The sequence below is a fragment of the Crocodylus siamensis genome, chromosome 4 (assembly GCF_052110815.1).
Source record: "Crocodylus siamensis isolate JL-2025a chromosome 4, ASM5211081v1, whole genome shotgun sequence".
In the NCBI taxonomy this organism is placed as follows: domain Eukaryota; kingdom Metazoa; phylum Chordata; order Crocodylia; family Crocodylidae; genus Crocodylus; species Crocodylus siamensis.
In genome coordinates this window covers 128,012,915-128,025,696 of record NC_143398.1, presented here as the reverse complement: position 1 = coordinate 128,025,696, position 12,782 = coordinate 128,012,915, and the positions used below count along the sequence as shown (strand labels likewise).

At 43.1% G+C, this 12,782-nt stretch overlaps 1 protein-coding gene across 4 annotated transcripts in view; it reads right to left on the bottom strand.

Annotated features, from left to right (window-relative positions):
* PARVB (parvin beta) overlaps positions 1 to 12,782 on the bottom strand; it is a 115,603-nt gene that overhangs the window by 24,450 nt on the left and 78,371 nt on the right. For all 4 annotated transcript variants that reach the window (XM_090043770.1, XM_090043772.1, XM_090043773.1 and 1 more), the window contains exons 9-11: positions 10,589 to 10,650; positions 8,456 to 8,524; positions 4,012 to 4,113 (exon numbers count right to left, since the gene is read on the bottom strand). In XM_090043770.1, the coding sequence (XP_089899896.1) occupies positions 4,012 to 4,113; positions 8,456 to 8,524; positions 10,589 to 10,650 (233 nt within the window). The remainder of the gene's footprint in view (positions 1 to 4,011; positions 4,114 to 8,455; positions 8,525 to 10,588; positions 10,651 to 12,782) is intronic.

Below are 12,782 nucleotides of genomic sequence, written 5' to 3'. Positions count from 1 at the left end.
AGGTCTGGGAACCACAAAATTAACCCCGTGCATGCAGTCTGTGGCATACCAGTTGAGCAGCCCTGATATATAACAACTTACCCTAATTTTCACCTTCCCAAACAAAAATGTCTGAAAATGCCAGGTTAGACCCTTCCCCTGGGTCTCCCAGAGCACTGTCTTTCCACTTCAATCAATCACCACTCTTCAGGACATGACTGTCATGATTCTGCTCAGCCATAGTCCCTTGCAGGTCTCTGGGCCATCTTACTTCAAACAGGGCTTTGTCCTCTACACTGCCCACATGGAGCTTGATGCAGGATGGGGCCTACATTTTATGGGCACTTGTTCACGCTACACCTCTCCTGTTAACATGTTATACTTTTCCTGTATCCACCTGACAAAAATCAACATTAAGCTAGCTCAATTGAGTCTATGTATCTACATTATCAGCTGATTTTATCATCCGAGGGGGGTAATCTAAAATACCTCTGACATGTTTTATTTTTAGCTCCTGAATTTCTTTCATGAGGTTTTTTATCATTTTAAAATTTCAACATGGATCTGACTTAAGACTGAAAATGGAATTTGCCCTGCTTTGCAACACTTTCACCACCAGGGCCCACTTGAGTTCACTCGGTAAGCCATGGAAATCCACTGACTTTTTATTGCAATGCTGCAACAAGACTCCAGGGGTTAATCTTGCAAATTTTTACTGGTGATTTAGTTCAAGGTTTAGATCAATGAAAAATACAACTTTTTTGGATTCCTGAAAAATTGTTCCCCGTGTTCACATGCACTTTGTGGAAAAGATGAAATTGTTATGGGTCAGGCAGTTCAAGACTCAGGTTAATTAAAATTACTTTTTGTTGGACTGGGTTTTTGGTTGTAGCAGTATTGGTCTAAGGACATAGGCAGTTCCCTGGGTTTTTAAACTTGGTGCGGTTTTTGTTCCCCTGTGGTTCAGGAGCTGTGGGTCAGGAGTGAGGGCCACCAGCTGGACTGAAGGGTGGGGGGCAGTTCAGGAGGGAAACTGGCAGGGCTGGGTGGGAAGGGGACTGTGGGTTGCAAGTGAGAGGCACCACATGAGCCAGTGGGGCAGGTCAGGAGAGAGGGGGACTGGCAGGGCTCGGAGGGTAGATGTAACCCAGGTGGTAAATGTAATCTAGGTGGTAAATGTAACCCAGGTGGTACTCAGATGAGGTACTCCCCTCTCCAGTTGAAGGGATTTAGCAGGTGTTAGTGTGCTATTGGAGGGGTAGCCACTTATGGGGGAGCAGCTCTCCTCCTATCCCCAATAAAGTAAAGCCAAGACCAATTGGAACTTAACCATATACGGGTTTAATAGGGAAAGAACAGGGTGAAATATAACATATATGCGGGAGGCAAGGGGGCCCTGGGAGGTAATGGAACCATGGTCCATGCACCTGGGGGTGGTGGGGAGGACCAGGGGAGCAGAGGGGAGTCAAAGGGATTTTAGGTGAACATACACATATAACAAAGACAAATCAATAGACTTGAAGTGCAGGGTTCACAAAATGTAAGATGCAGAGTTTCCCAAAATATGAGGCACAGATCCCACAAAATTTGAGGTGCAGGCACCCCAGTGGGGCAGGGTAAACAAGGTGAGGGGAACCCCCCTCCCCAGTGGGGATTCCCTTTTACAGGCAACTCAATCCTCTGGTGCCCTAGCTGGGAATCAAACCCAGGTCTCCTATGTGGCAGGCAAAAGCTGTACCACGGAACTATCAATACCTGGGCTGCTACCTACAGTTCCAGGCTCTAGTGACTCTGGGATCCTCCATGTGCTGTCAGCACACCAAATTGCCTGGCTTCGTGCCACAGGGAGGTCATAAAGAACCTGAGCTGCCACCCGTAATTCTGGCCTTTGGTCCCTCTGGGACCCACCTCATGCTACTCCTAGGAGGGTAAGGGGCTGCAGATCAGGAGTGAAGGGCCTGTACTGTGCTAAACTGTTATATGGGGCCGTTGCACCCAGCTCTGGGGTGTATCTCAGCCCTCCCCATACATGCTTATATGTAGCTGTTACATCTCACAGCTGGGTGCATATCTGCCATTCCCATGCACTGTTATATGTGGCTATTACAGCAGAGAGCTAGGGCTACCCCATGCCATGCCTCTGTGGCACTGAGGGACTCTCTTGGACACCCCTGACCATATGGGCTTGAGCAGGGAGAATTTCCAGCTGTAATCCCAGCCCAAAAAACAGCCCAATTTCAGGAAAACCAGAAAAACCAGAGGCATGGCATGGGGTAGTCCAAGAAGGATTTCCATCTCTAATACTAGCCCAAAAGAAATTGCTTATTTGAGCCCATATACTTACTACAGTGGGCATGGGGGGACTGTCAGTTGGCAGCCTGGCAAGCACAAACTGCGGTTTCAGCTGGGCAAGACTCTGGCCAGAGGTGTCCAGGAGAGTCCTCCAGTGCCACAGAGGTATGCCATGGGGTGGCCCAAGAATGATTTCTAGCCATACTGCCAGTCCTAAATCCAGTTCCTTATTTGGGTCCATATACCTAGCACCGTGGCTGTGGTGCTGTCAGTTGACAGCCTGGCATGGCCAAGCTGTGTTTTGGGCCAAGCAAGACTCTGGTCAGGAGCGTCCAGGAGAGTCCCCCAGTGGCACACAGGCATGGTGTCAGATGACCCAAAAAGGATTTCAATCTGTATTCTAAACCCAAAAGCCAGTTCCTTATTCAAGCCCATATACTTAGTACAGCAGGCATAGAGGGGCTGTCAGTTGGCAGCCTCGCATGAACACACTGGACTTTGGGCCAGGCAATTCTCTGGTCAGAGTTGTCCAGGAGAGTCCTCCAATGCCACAGAGGCTTTGTGCAAGATGGCCCAGCTCTGGAGTGTAATGGCCATGTATAACAGTGTATGGTGAGGGCTGTAATGAAATGTTACATGTAGCCGTTGCACCCAGCTCTGGGGTGTATCTCAGCTCTTCCCATACACTGTTATATGTAGTCATTACACCCCAGAGCTGGGTGCATCTCTGCCCTCCCCATGCACTAATATATATGGCTCTTACAATCCATAGCTAGGGCCACACTATGCCATACCTCTGGCACTGGGGACTCACCTGGACACCCCTGACCATGTGGGCTGGCCCAGGAAGGATTTCTAGTTGTCATCCCAGCCCAAAAACCAGTTCCTTATTCAAGCCCATATACTTAGTATAGTGTGCATGGGGAGCTGTGAATTGGCAGCCTGGGATGAACAAACAGCACTTTGGGCCAGGCAAGATTCTAGTCAGAGATGTCTGGGAGAGGCCCCAGTGGCAAAGAGTCATGGTGTGGAGGGGGGAAGGGGAGCTAAGAAAGGTTTCCATCTCTAATTCCAGCTGAAAAGAATTCCTTATTCAAGTCCATATACTTATTACAGTGTGCATGGGGGGATGTCAATCAGGCCACGCTTTGAACTGCACAAGACTCTGGTCAGAGGAGAGTCCCCTGGTGGTACACAGACAGGCATGGTGGATGCAGGATATTAATTTACATATTATTTGGTAAATATTCATAGCCAATGAAATTCTCTCAATAGAATGTGTAATTCATTAATAAGAAGCTTTGAAAAAGGAACCAGGAACCAGAAATAAGGACCTGGGAATTAAAGGACCTGGGTATTTTTTGTATAAAAATACAAAGGTTTATTATTCAATACTCTTTGGGATATTCCATTGTTAGACATCATCTTACTGCAGTTGTACTGAGCATCACCAGTTCTATTTTTATCTTCTAAAATAAGTATTTAGGTGATAGTCTGCTGAATCTCAATCTTAGCTACACTACTGGGGTCATTCAGTTACCAGGCTTTACACCCCATTTTTGCAGACAACCTTGAAAGTGCAGCTTTTAGTAACCATCAAATGTTATACCAAAGATGCACTCATTATAGCTTTTGAAAGAAGGATACTGCTGAGGTCTGGCTTAATTGGGCATGAAAAGATAAGAGCCAATGGATGAAACACAGGATGTGGAAAGAGCACAAATTAGAATTTCTACTCACCTTCTGATCAAAACTTTCAGGCGTTAAATAGAAGTTGTGGAGTGGAACAAAATAGTCTTCCAGGAGGCCCATAAGCAATACCAAATAAACACCATCTGCAAACTAAAACAGAAATTCTGTTGATATTTTCAAATGGAGGCATCTGGTTTTGAACAAGGATTTGCAAGCAAGGAGGGAAACCAAAACAAAGAATAAGGGTGTTGCTGCACCTTACACTGTGAGCCACACAGATGTTGATGGGTATTAGTGCTAGCTCAAGCTTGGAGCAGTCACACATTCAGCCCAGCAGGGGCCTTGAGAACTTAAAGTTAAGAATACTCTCCCTCCCATTCTGGTCTCACCCCTGTCCCTCCTAGTTCCCCCACCCCCCACCCAAGCACTCCCCCTTATTGCCCCCACTGTCTGTCCCAGGGGAGCAGCCAAGGAAAAATGAACCTGCCTGCCCCACTCCCACTGCTGCTCTTCTCTGGACTGAGCCCAGCCCAGACAGCAGCAATGGCAGCAACAGTTTCACCCCTCCTTGCCTGCTCACTCAGGACAGACAGCAGACACAGCCACAAGTAAACTGGGGGATCGAGAGGGAGGGGCAGTAAGCAGGGATTTAGGGTGCTAGGGAAGGCCATGAACCCTCTCTGGGCCAGTGCGGAAGATGGGGGGCAGATGGTGTGTTTACACTAAGGTGTAGCCTAGAGTAGCAATACCATAGCGTAACATGAGCTGGATAACACGATCAGACATAATCTTACCCTGGAATGGCATAATTTTGAGCTGCCTAAGAAGTGCTTCAAGCTAGTTTCAAGTGTTAATGTGTGGAAAATCCAGGGGTTAAGAGCTCCAGGAGCCACCCACAAGAATCATGTAACAAGGCCTTAACTAACCCCAAGCAGTTTACTGCTACTAGCACCACTACACAGATTAGTTTAGAGACATCTGACCATCTGCTTTTTACCCCTTTCAGAAGAGTGGAGGGATTTACTGCATATGCCTCAGAAACCTTTAGATCCCTCACCATTTTCCTTTTTCTTCTTGTTCAACCATCATGCTTATATTTCATGGCTGTTGTCATTTCCACTGAGGACAACTAAGTGCTTGTTCTTTGGATCCAGTTAGTTATTTTATTTAAAAATCATGCAAGTGGTGATCTTGGACCTGGGAGAAGTCCCTTTGTCCCTCCACAGAGACCTTTTGAGCCACCTAAAGACTTAAACTATCTGCTACATTCATAATAGGAAATGCAATTGTAAAATGCAATTTAAAAAGGAAATTATACCCCCCAAAAATCCAAAACTCTTTGTACTCTTAGCATTTTCCTTGTTTTACATCCTACTATATGTTCTTGTGCATAGGGATATACAGAGAATGACATATAGAGAATGACATTCAAGTACCTGCTCCAATTAATACTATACTTCATTTATATAAGGTAGACTGGGTCTAACAGGAAAAATTCATTCTGATTCACCTGAGAAGCCAATACCCAGTTGATCAGGGATGTAAGAAATCAAGGTTTATGTTCCTGGTCTGAATCAGAATCTGATTCAATGAATATTAAAGTATTTTAAAAAGTGTCCACTGAGCCAGTGAGTCTAAAACTGCACCCCAGTGGTTGCACCACTCAGGTACATGGGAGCGCCAGCCTTGCATTATTTCTGCGAAGTGGCACAGCTTCAACAAGAGAAGCTAAGACAGACTGAATAGCCAACACCCTGCTGCTGAAGACATACATCTGTCTGAGTCTTGAGTCCCTATTCTGGAGCAGGCAGAGCCTTGAACTGGAAATTGTTCTCCCATACAGTGTGTGAGCATGCTACTCGCTGGGCAACCTGGGGCTATCCCACAGTGGGGCAAGGCAAGGCCTGTCTCTAAGTTTTCTCAGTGGATTCATCCCAATATGAAACAAGCGTGGTTGGGGGGACCCTCACAATCCAGAGGACAAAAAAGTAATTTGTCACCATCTCTGATCATAAATGGAAATTCCAGCAAATACTATTCACTTAGGATGTGCAAGGCTGAGGCTCAAGGCAATAATTTGAGTGGGTTACTGGCTATTTGGTGGTGGAGGTCTTTCCTGCTCTCTTTCTCATAGAAAAATCTCTAAAAGGCCTTGAGTTTGTTCCAGTGAAAAAGAACAATTTCCAGTGTCTTGAAAAATGTCACAGAACAGCAAAACTATTCCTGCTTGTCTTTGTTTAGTCTACTGTATATTTCAAAATACACTGTACTGGACATTCCCATTCTCAAAATAAACAACCTCTGGGACCTATCCCAAACTTTTGATCAGAAATAATATGGCCTGGCAAAGCAATGTAGTAATTCACTACAGAACCCCTGACTATCACCAGCACCAAAAAACGTGGTATGCTATGGGATGGGACTCTACTACTAGAGCAGAAAGAGAACCTCCTAATAGTTGTCCCAGGTTTATGGCACATATGCCAGCAAGGTGTCAAACTTCCCAGAGTGAGGGGCAGGGGATGAAAATCAACAAACTTCTCATTACCATTTGTTCCTTTATATTTTGAACAAGACTAGTTCCCCCAGGTAAGGGGCAGTAGAATCACAGAATTGAAAATGACCTCAAAGGTAATCTAGTCCATCCTCTGACATAAATATAGTGTAGATATACAGTAGTATAGATATATACCAGGTTACCACAGAATCTAAACACATTTCACTCATATAGGCCTTTTTAGAAAGGCATCCCATAGATCACAGTGAACAGTAGTTCAAAGGGATCAAAATTCTGTGTGATTTAGTAAACTTTTCATACATAATAGTGTCATACCTATCTTCCAAAGTATAAAAATCCTACTGAACCCTGACCACCTTGTACAGCAGATGCCTTTGAAGCAACTGACTTAACTAAATACAATGGTAAGAGTTCCAAGACTCGAGATTAATTCCTAAAATAGCAGGGTGTTCCAGATGATCAATACTTCCACATATTCTAACCTTTTCTGGCCTACTTTCTAGTATAGTTTATATTTCTCTGTACCTTTCAGAACTGGATATAATATCCCCTGGAGATCAAAGAGCTATATTTATAAATATGATCTTGCATACAAAGCAATCAGGAAAACTTCCCTGTCTCTTTGTGGGAAAAGGGTTGTTTGAGTATTCATCACCTCATTAATCACTGGTGCATGCAGATACCCAACTAATTCACTTCACAAAGGCCACAGAATATTAATTAATCAGCAAATGATCAATATTAACATAAGCCCAGATGAAACATTCCATGCCCCATAATCAGTTCCCTAGGCCAGTGTTTTCCAAGCTTTATGGGTTTACACCCCACTGTAGCAGGATCTACAACTTTTGCACCCTCTCTTTCCCCCTATTTCAGCCTCCATTTCCCACTGGCAAGGGGAACTGGCAGCAGTTAATGGCAGGGAGGAAAATTGGCAGTGGTCAGCAGCTGCAATTTGCATGCTGACATCCTAGGAACCTAGACCATGCAGCACCACCCTTCTGTCAAACATTTATGAAAGAAAGTAAGTTTACTCCCTTGCCTTGCTTCAAGGCTTTCAAAAAGTCAGCAAACACAGTTTTGTACAGAATCTTTTTCTATCACTAGAAAGCTGCAGTTAGAATTATGCAAGGTGAGTGAACAAAGCATATTCCCATGCTCATAAAACTCATGCTTGCCTGGGCTAGATAACAGTGTTTCCAAGGAACCCCGTGTCTTATGTGGGTTAAACACATAGGGCTCTACAATGCAAAAAGAGACACTATGAGTACCTGGGCTAGCTCATGTACTGACAGAAATCTAGCCATTGGCTAATTTATCCTACTGAAAGGCACATATGCAGACAAAACTGCAACCAACATTAGCCTACAGAGTGCTGTTCTGCTGTAGCTAGATTTCTTCCAGTACCTGAGTTAGCCTAAGTACTATACACTGCACTACAGTCTACAGTGCACACCAACCTAGAGATGGCCATATGTCACAGCTACTGACTCAACTGGAATCTTATTCTGGTCCAGAGCAACACCCTTAATTCACACACACTCACAAGAGACAACACAGACACCAGCCATAATTTCATGTACATGAAATGATGTTCTAGAGATGTTTTTCATGATCGTTCAGAAAAAAACTGGTCAGAAGTCTAACCACATTACTAGCACAAATGCATTTAATATTGAAGACCACCTCTTCTCAAATTGGGTTATAAAGTACCAGAAGTATTTGTTACAAGTCTTGCGTGTAACTATGGGTAAAGGGAGCAAATACTGCTGCAAATTAAAATTACCTATAAGATAAGGCCCTGATGCTCCAAACAACCCATTTCACACATGCAGGACTTTGTGCATGCAGGTAGTTCATTTGAAAGTACACTCATATGCATAGTTAAGCACACGCATAAGAGTTTGCTGAATCAGGGCTCAAGTTTGTCATTTTTATCATGCAATGTATTTCCTGGTACAAAGCTCCTCCTACCTGTGTTTCTAATTCTGTCACTTCCAAATTCAGCTTATTTAGGTGTTTGTTCACAAAGGTGATCAGAGACTGTGAAGGAAGAGAACACAAAGATCAATCAGGTTAGAAATTAGAGCTGATGATTTTGTGGTAGTGACAAGCTTGCCAAGCTATCAAAAATACAGCATTTTAACCTTTTTCAGTCTAACTCTTACAATATATAATTTACTCATGTGCAACAATAAAATATGTATAAATTAAAAGGTATGTAACAGCGTAATTTACCACCACCATTCCAAGATGCTATTATGGCACTAATCTACATTGTATAAGTTACTCCTTTTCGTTTTGGAAGAAGTGCTGTTATCATGAATTTTTTTTTTGCACAATTCTCTGGGGAAGCTGTGAAAAGTAGTAGCAAAATTTGCCTTCTGTGTTAATCTCTTTAATTAGAGTCAGCTCCTGAAATGCTACATGGAAAAGAACACTGTTTGTTTTTTTTTAATTCCTATGCATAAGAAGAGATTCTCTGTGGGCTGTTTGCATCCATCTCAATTCCACAAAGGGTATATCCAAGTAAATAAGCACATTACAATACTCAGACTTGGATTTCTATTGTGAGAGGCACTGACCAGTAAGATCTTGAACTTCTGTCCACTGGCAGATGAATATTAATACTGTAAATATGTATTAACCATCTAATGATTTCCTTAAAATATTTCTACATGGAACAAGCAATTTAAAAAAATGCTTTCAAAGTAGTTTTAAACTAGTAAAAAAGGCCATCTCTTTTGTTGCTTGCTTTAAAAATATTATTCTGTGCTGGAACACACATACTCTGTTTTATAAGTAAACATAAGTAAAGCAGCAAATTTCAGTTGTGATCTCTATCTATTTTGCTAAAATAGGTTAACAGTGGTATAGAAATAATTAAAAGTATTTTCTTTGCCAGTTCTCTTCTGGAAGGGAATACTAACAAAGGCTGGCCTAGATTAGTGGTTTCCTTACCTCTTTCCTGAGCCTGTCACAAAAGAACATGTGAAGGGCTGGACAAAAAGGTCAATGGACAGTGCTATATTGTGATCTGAAGACAGAGACTGGACTCAAGAGATTACGGCAATTGACTTTAATCAGAACAGCACTGTTGATAGTCTGATGAAAGCAAACTAAGGCAAAGATATCAGAAACTTTTTTTTAATTCTGTTTAACTGCGCATGCATGTACACACTGCTTGCTGACACAGTTAGTGAATATCAGCATGCATATCTACTTCTGACAGCCACAGCAAACATGGAGAACATTTCTCCAACAATGAAAGAGCCTCACTGCTTTGAAGCTAAGATCAGACACTTGATACTTATCCAGGGGACTACCACCATTTATGCTTACCTAGTAGCACCACATGGAAAAGTGAACGTTGAAACAAGGGTATGATCCAAGCTCATGTGAAGCTAGAGGGAGTCAATTTGATTTCAGTGAACAACTGATTAAGTCAAAGGTTGGCACTTAGGCTAAGTATAGGCATTAAAAAAGCCCAAGGCTGAATCAATTCAATCTTCACAGGTTAGTTTAAGCTGCATAGATTGAACTGATAAGCAAGCAAACAGACATTCACTTTTGATTCCGAAAGTGCAGCCACATGCCTGCAGTGGCTCAGGCCAGAAGCTAGGGGGTTCTAGAGCATGCTTGCAGGGTCACCTGGAGCAGACACCTTGGGCCAAAGCTAGCCTGCTCACCCAGGGGGAGATGCAAAGCATCCTGGGATGCTGGGGAACTGAGAGTTAACTTGAATCCAAAAAGGATCTGGGACAGCTCAATAAACCTATAACAGTTAAGTCTGATACTACATCCATCCAGGTTTATTTTATACCAGTTTCAGTCATTTTGAAAGCAGTTTATATGCATTGAAGTTCTGTTGTGTTCAAGATTTGAACCAGTTTCTGATCACTTATACCAGGTTATGTATAATTTCTGTCCCTAGCCTTAGGGTATGATTTTGAAGGGAAAGGTTTGGAGGGCATGTTTCTCTGATGCAGTCTACAATTATTTTCTAGTTTTGAAGACTTTTGCTGGAAAAGTTCTGCTTACAAACCAGAGTAGATAATGTCACCATAGAAACGTCACAATAGAAAACTGAAGTAGAAAATCTTTTACCTTTTTCACTACATTGAGTTTGTCCGGAGCATGATCAAACAAAGTGTCAAAGGCATCTCGCTCTAGTTTTAAAAGAAATGAAAGCAGCGTTAGCAAAATCACTTCTGCTGAGAGTCAGAGAGCAAAGAATGCTATGATGGTGATTCTCATTAACACCAGCCTTAGGCCCTGAACAAGCTTTACATTTGTAGCAGTACTGATACCTTCATAGTGCTATGAAAGCTAGCATACAGATATGCACACTGTCTGTAGCACAACAGAAGTGACAGATCTACCACTAAAACATTCCTCTTTTGGAAAGAAACTTTTTTGTACTGGAGTTTTGTAGTGCCACATGTAATGAATGTCTATTTACATGTATTGTTACAAACCTCCCCAGCATCCAACAGTTCTCCACTCTACCTCTCCCCTCCTCCAAACGGGAGGGATAGTGAATGGCTACCTGACAGCCCATCAAGACAAGCTATCAAAAAGCCCAGATCACCTGTTGCTTTTGCTCCAGAGGTGGCAATCCTGGTGAGAACAGCTACTACTACCATCACTCCTAAGAGTGCGTCAGCTGCTGCCAGTGGTCTGGTGGCAGAGCCAGAGGGAACAGGTGCCACTGCTGTGAAAGTATTAGCTATTGTTAGTGTTCTGATGGTGGTGTCAGAGGGAAGAGGTGGTCATTTGCTTTCATCTGCCACAGCCTCTACAGGAACAGCTGGAAGATTTTATGTTCCTGTGGTAGCAGCAGTAAGCAGAGTTGCTACTGCCAGTGCAGGAACACTGGAAAGAGCCACTCTTCCCACAGGGGCCAGGGCAGCTCTTCCACCTGCCACGGGCCCCAGCAGAGACACCAGGAAGAACCCCTGTTCCTGTGGTGGTGATGGCACAAGAAGAGCTGGCATTACCAGAACAGGAATGCCAGGAAGAGCTGCTGGTCATGGACAGCCTGTTGGAGACAGCAAGCTATCAGTGATGAGGCTCAGTGACAGGCTCCCCCAGGGGGATGAGAGGAGAAAAAGAGCAGCCTGCTACTGCCCTTTTGCAGAGTAGCTATTGCTACTTTTGCAGCTCATCAACCAGAGACATTGAACATCTCTATGCCCCACAGTACTCTATTTTTGTAGTGCTACAATGTGTTGAAGCATTTGTACTGCTGTGAATGAATATCCACCCATATCCATAAAAAAACTGCACAACAGACTTCAAAGAAATTGGTCACTCACGGTCAGTACCCATCTAAAGGCTACAGCGTGGATCTCAAACTTTTTGACTCAAGGCACCCCATAGAAAATATCAACTTTTAATTTTCACTCAATTTTTTACTACAGAAAAATACTAGAGCAATTCTTCTGTTGCAGAAAACTCAGAAAGCCCACAATGGGTAGGAATGATTTTAACACTGAACCAATGAAATCTCTGGTTTAATATTGTGAATCATGTTTGCACACCTAATAGTGCTAACAACGTGTGACACCCTGCAACACCCCTGAAAGGATCTCATGGCACCCTGGTTGAGAATCACTGGGTTAGTCAGGCACACTGGGAATCTTGAGAGTAACTGAAAGTGGTCACATAGGTCAGCAAGAGTTTTCACTGATGCAATTTATGCTTAATACCAAAAACTTGTCTGTGAAAAAGAATATTTGAACAGAAAGAAAAGCAAAGGTGTACTTCCACCAAGTTTCAGGTCTAACAAATGGCCACTAAATATCAGCAGATGTTTGTGCTTCTCACACATATGCTCAGGCCCATTGCACACCTCAAATGTTTACCATTAAGCTCACTTGTAATTCCGCATTGACTTCAATGCAGTATTAGGTCCAGGAGTAAGAAGTTTACTGAATCAGGGCCTAAAGGAAGATCTGATTTCTCCCCACCCTCCACCCTATTACTTAATACTGCTGATAAGGACTTAACACTTTACATTTTCAAAGTCCTAAACACATATTATTTAGGGCAATTTACATTGTTCTAAATTAATTAAAGATGGTGACATTATGTAGCTGGGGTGTTAATTCTAAACCTGACGCATTTGCTAAAAGCCTCAGGAGTCCTTCAGTGAAAAATTCTTGCTCTTTTTGTAATTTTTGCCATTATGTACAAGTATCTAATGCAGAGAAAATAATGGAGGGTGCCACAGTGTTCAGTGGGCAGAGCAGAAGATTTGTTAGGCATGACAAATGTGCAAAAATTACAGACTAGGGCT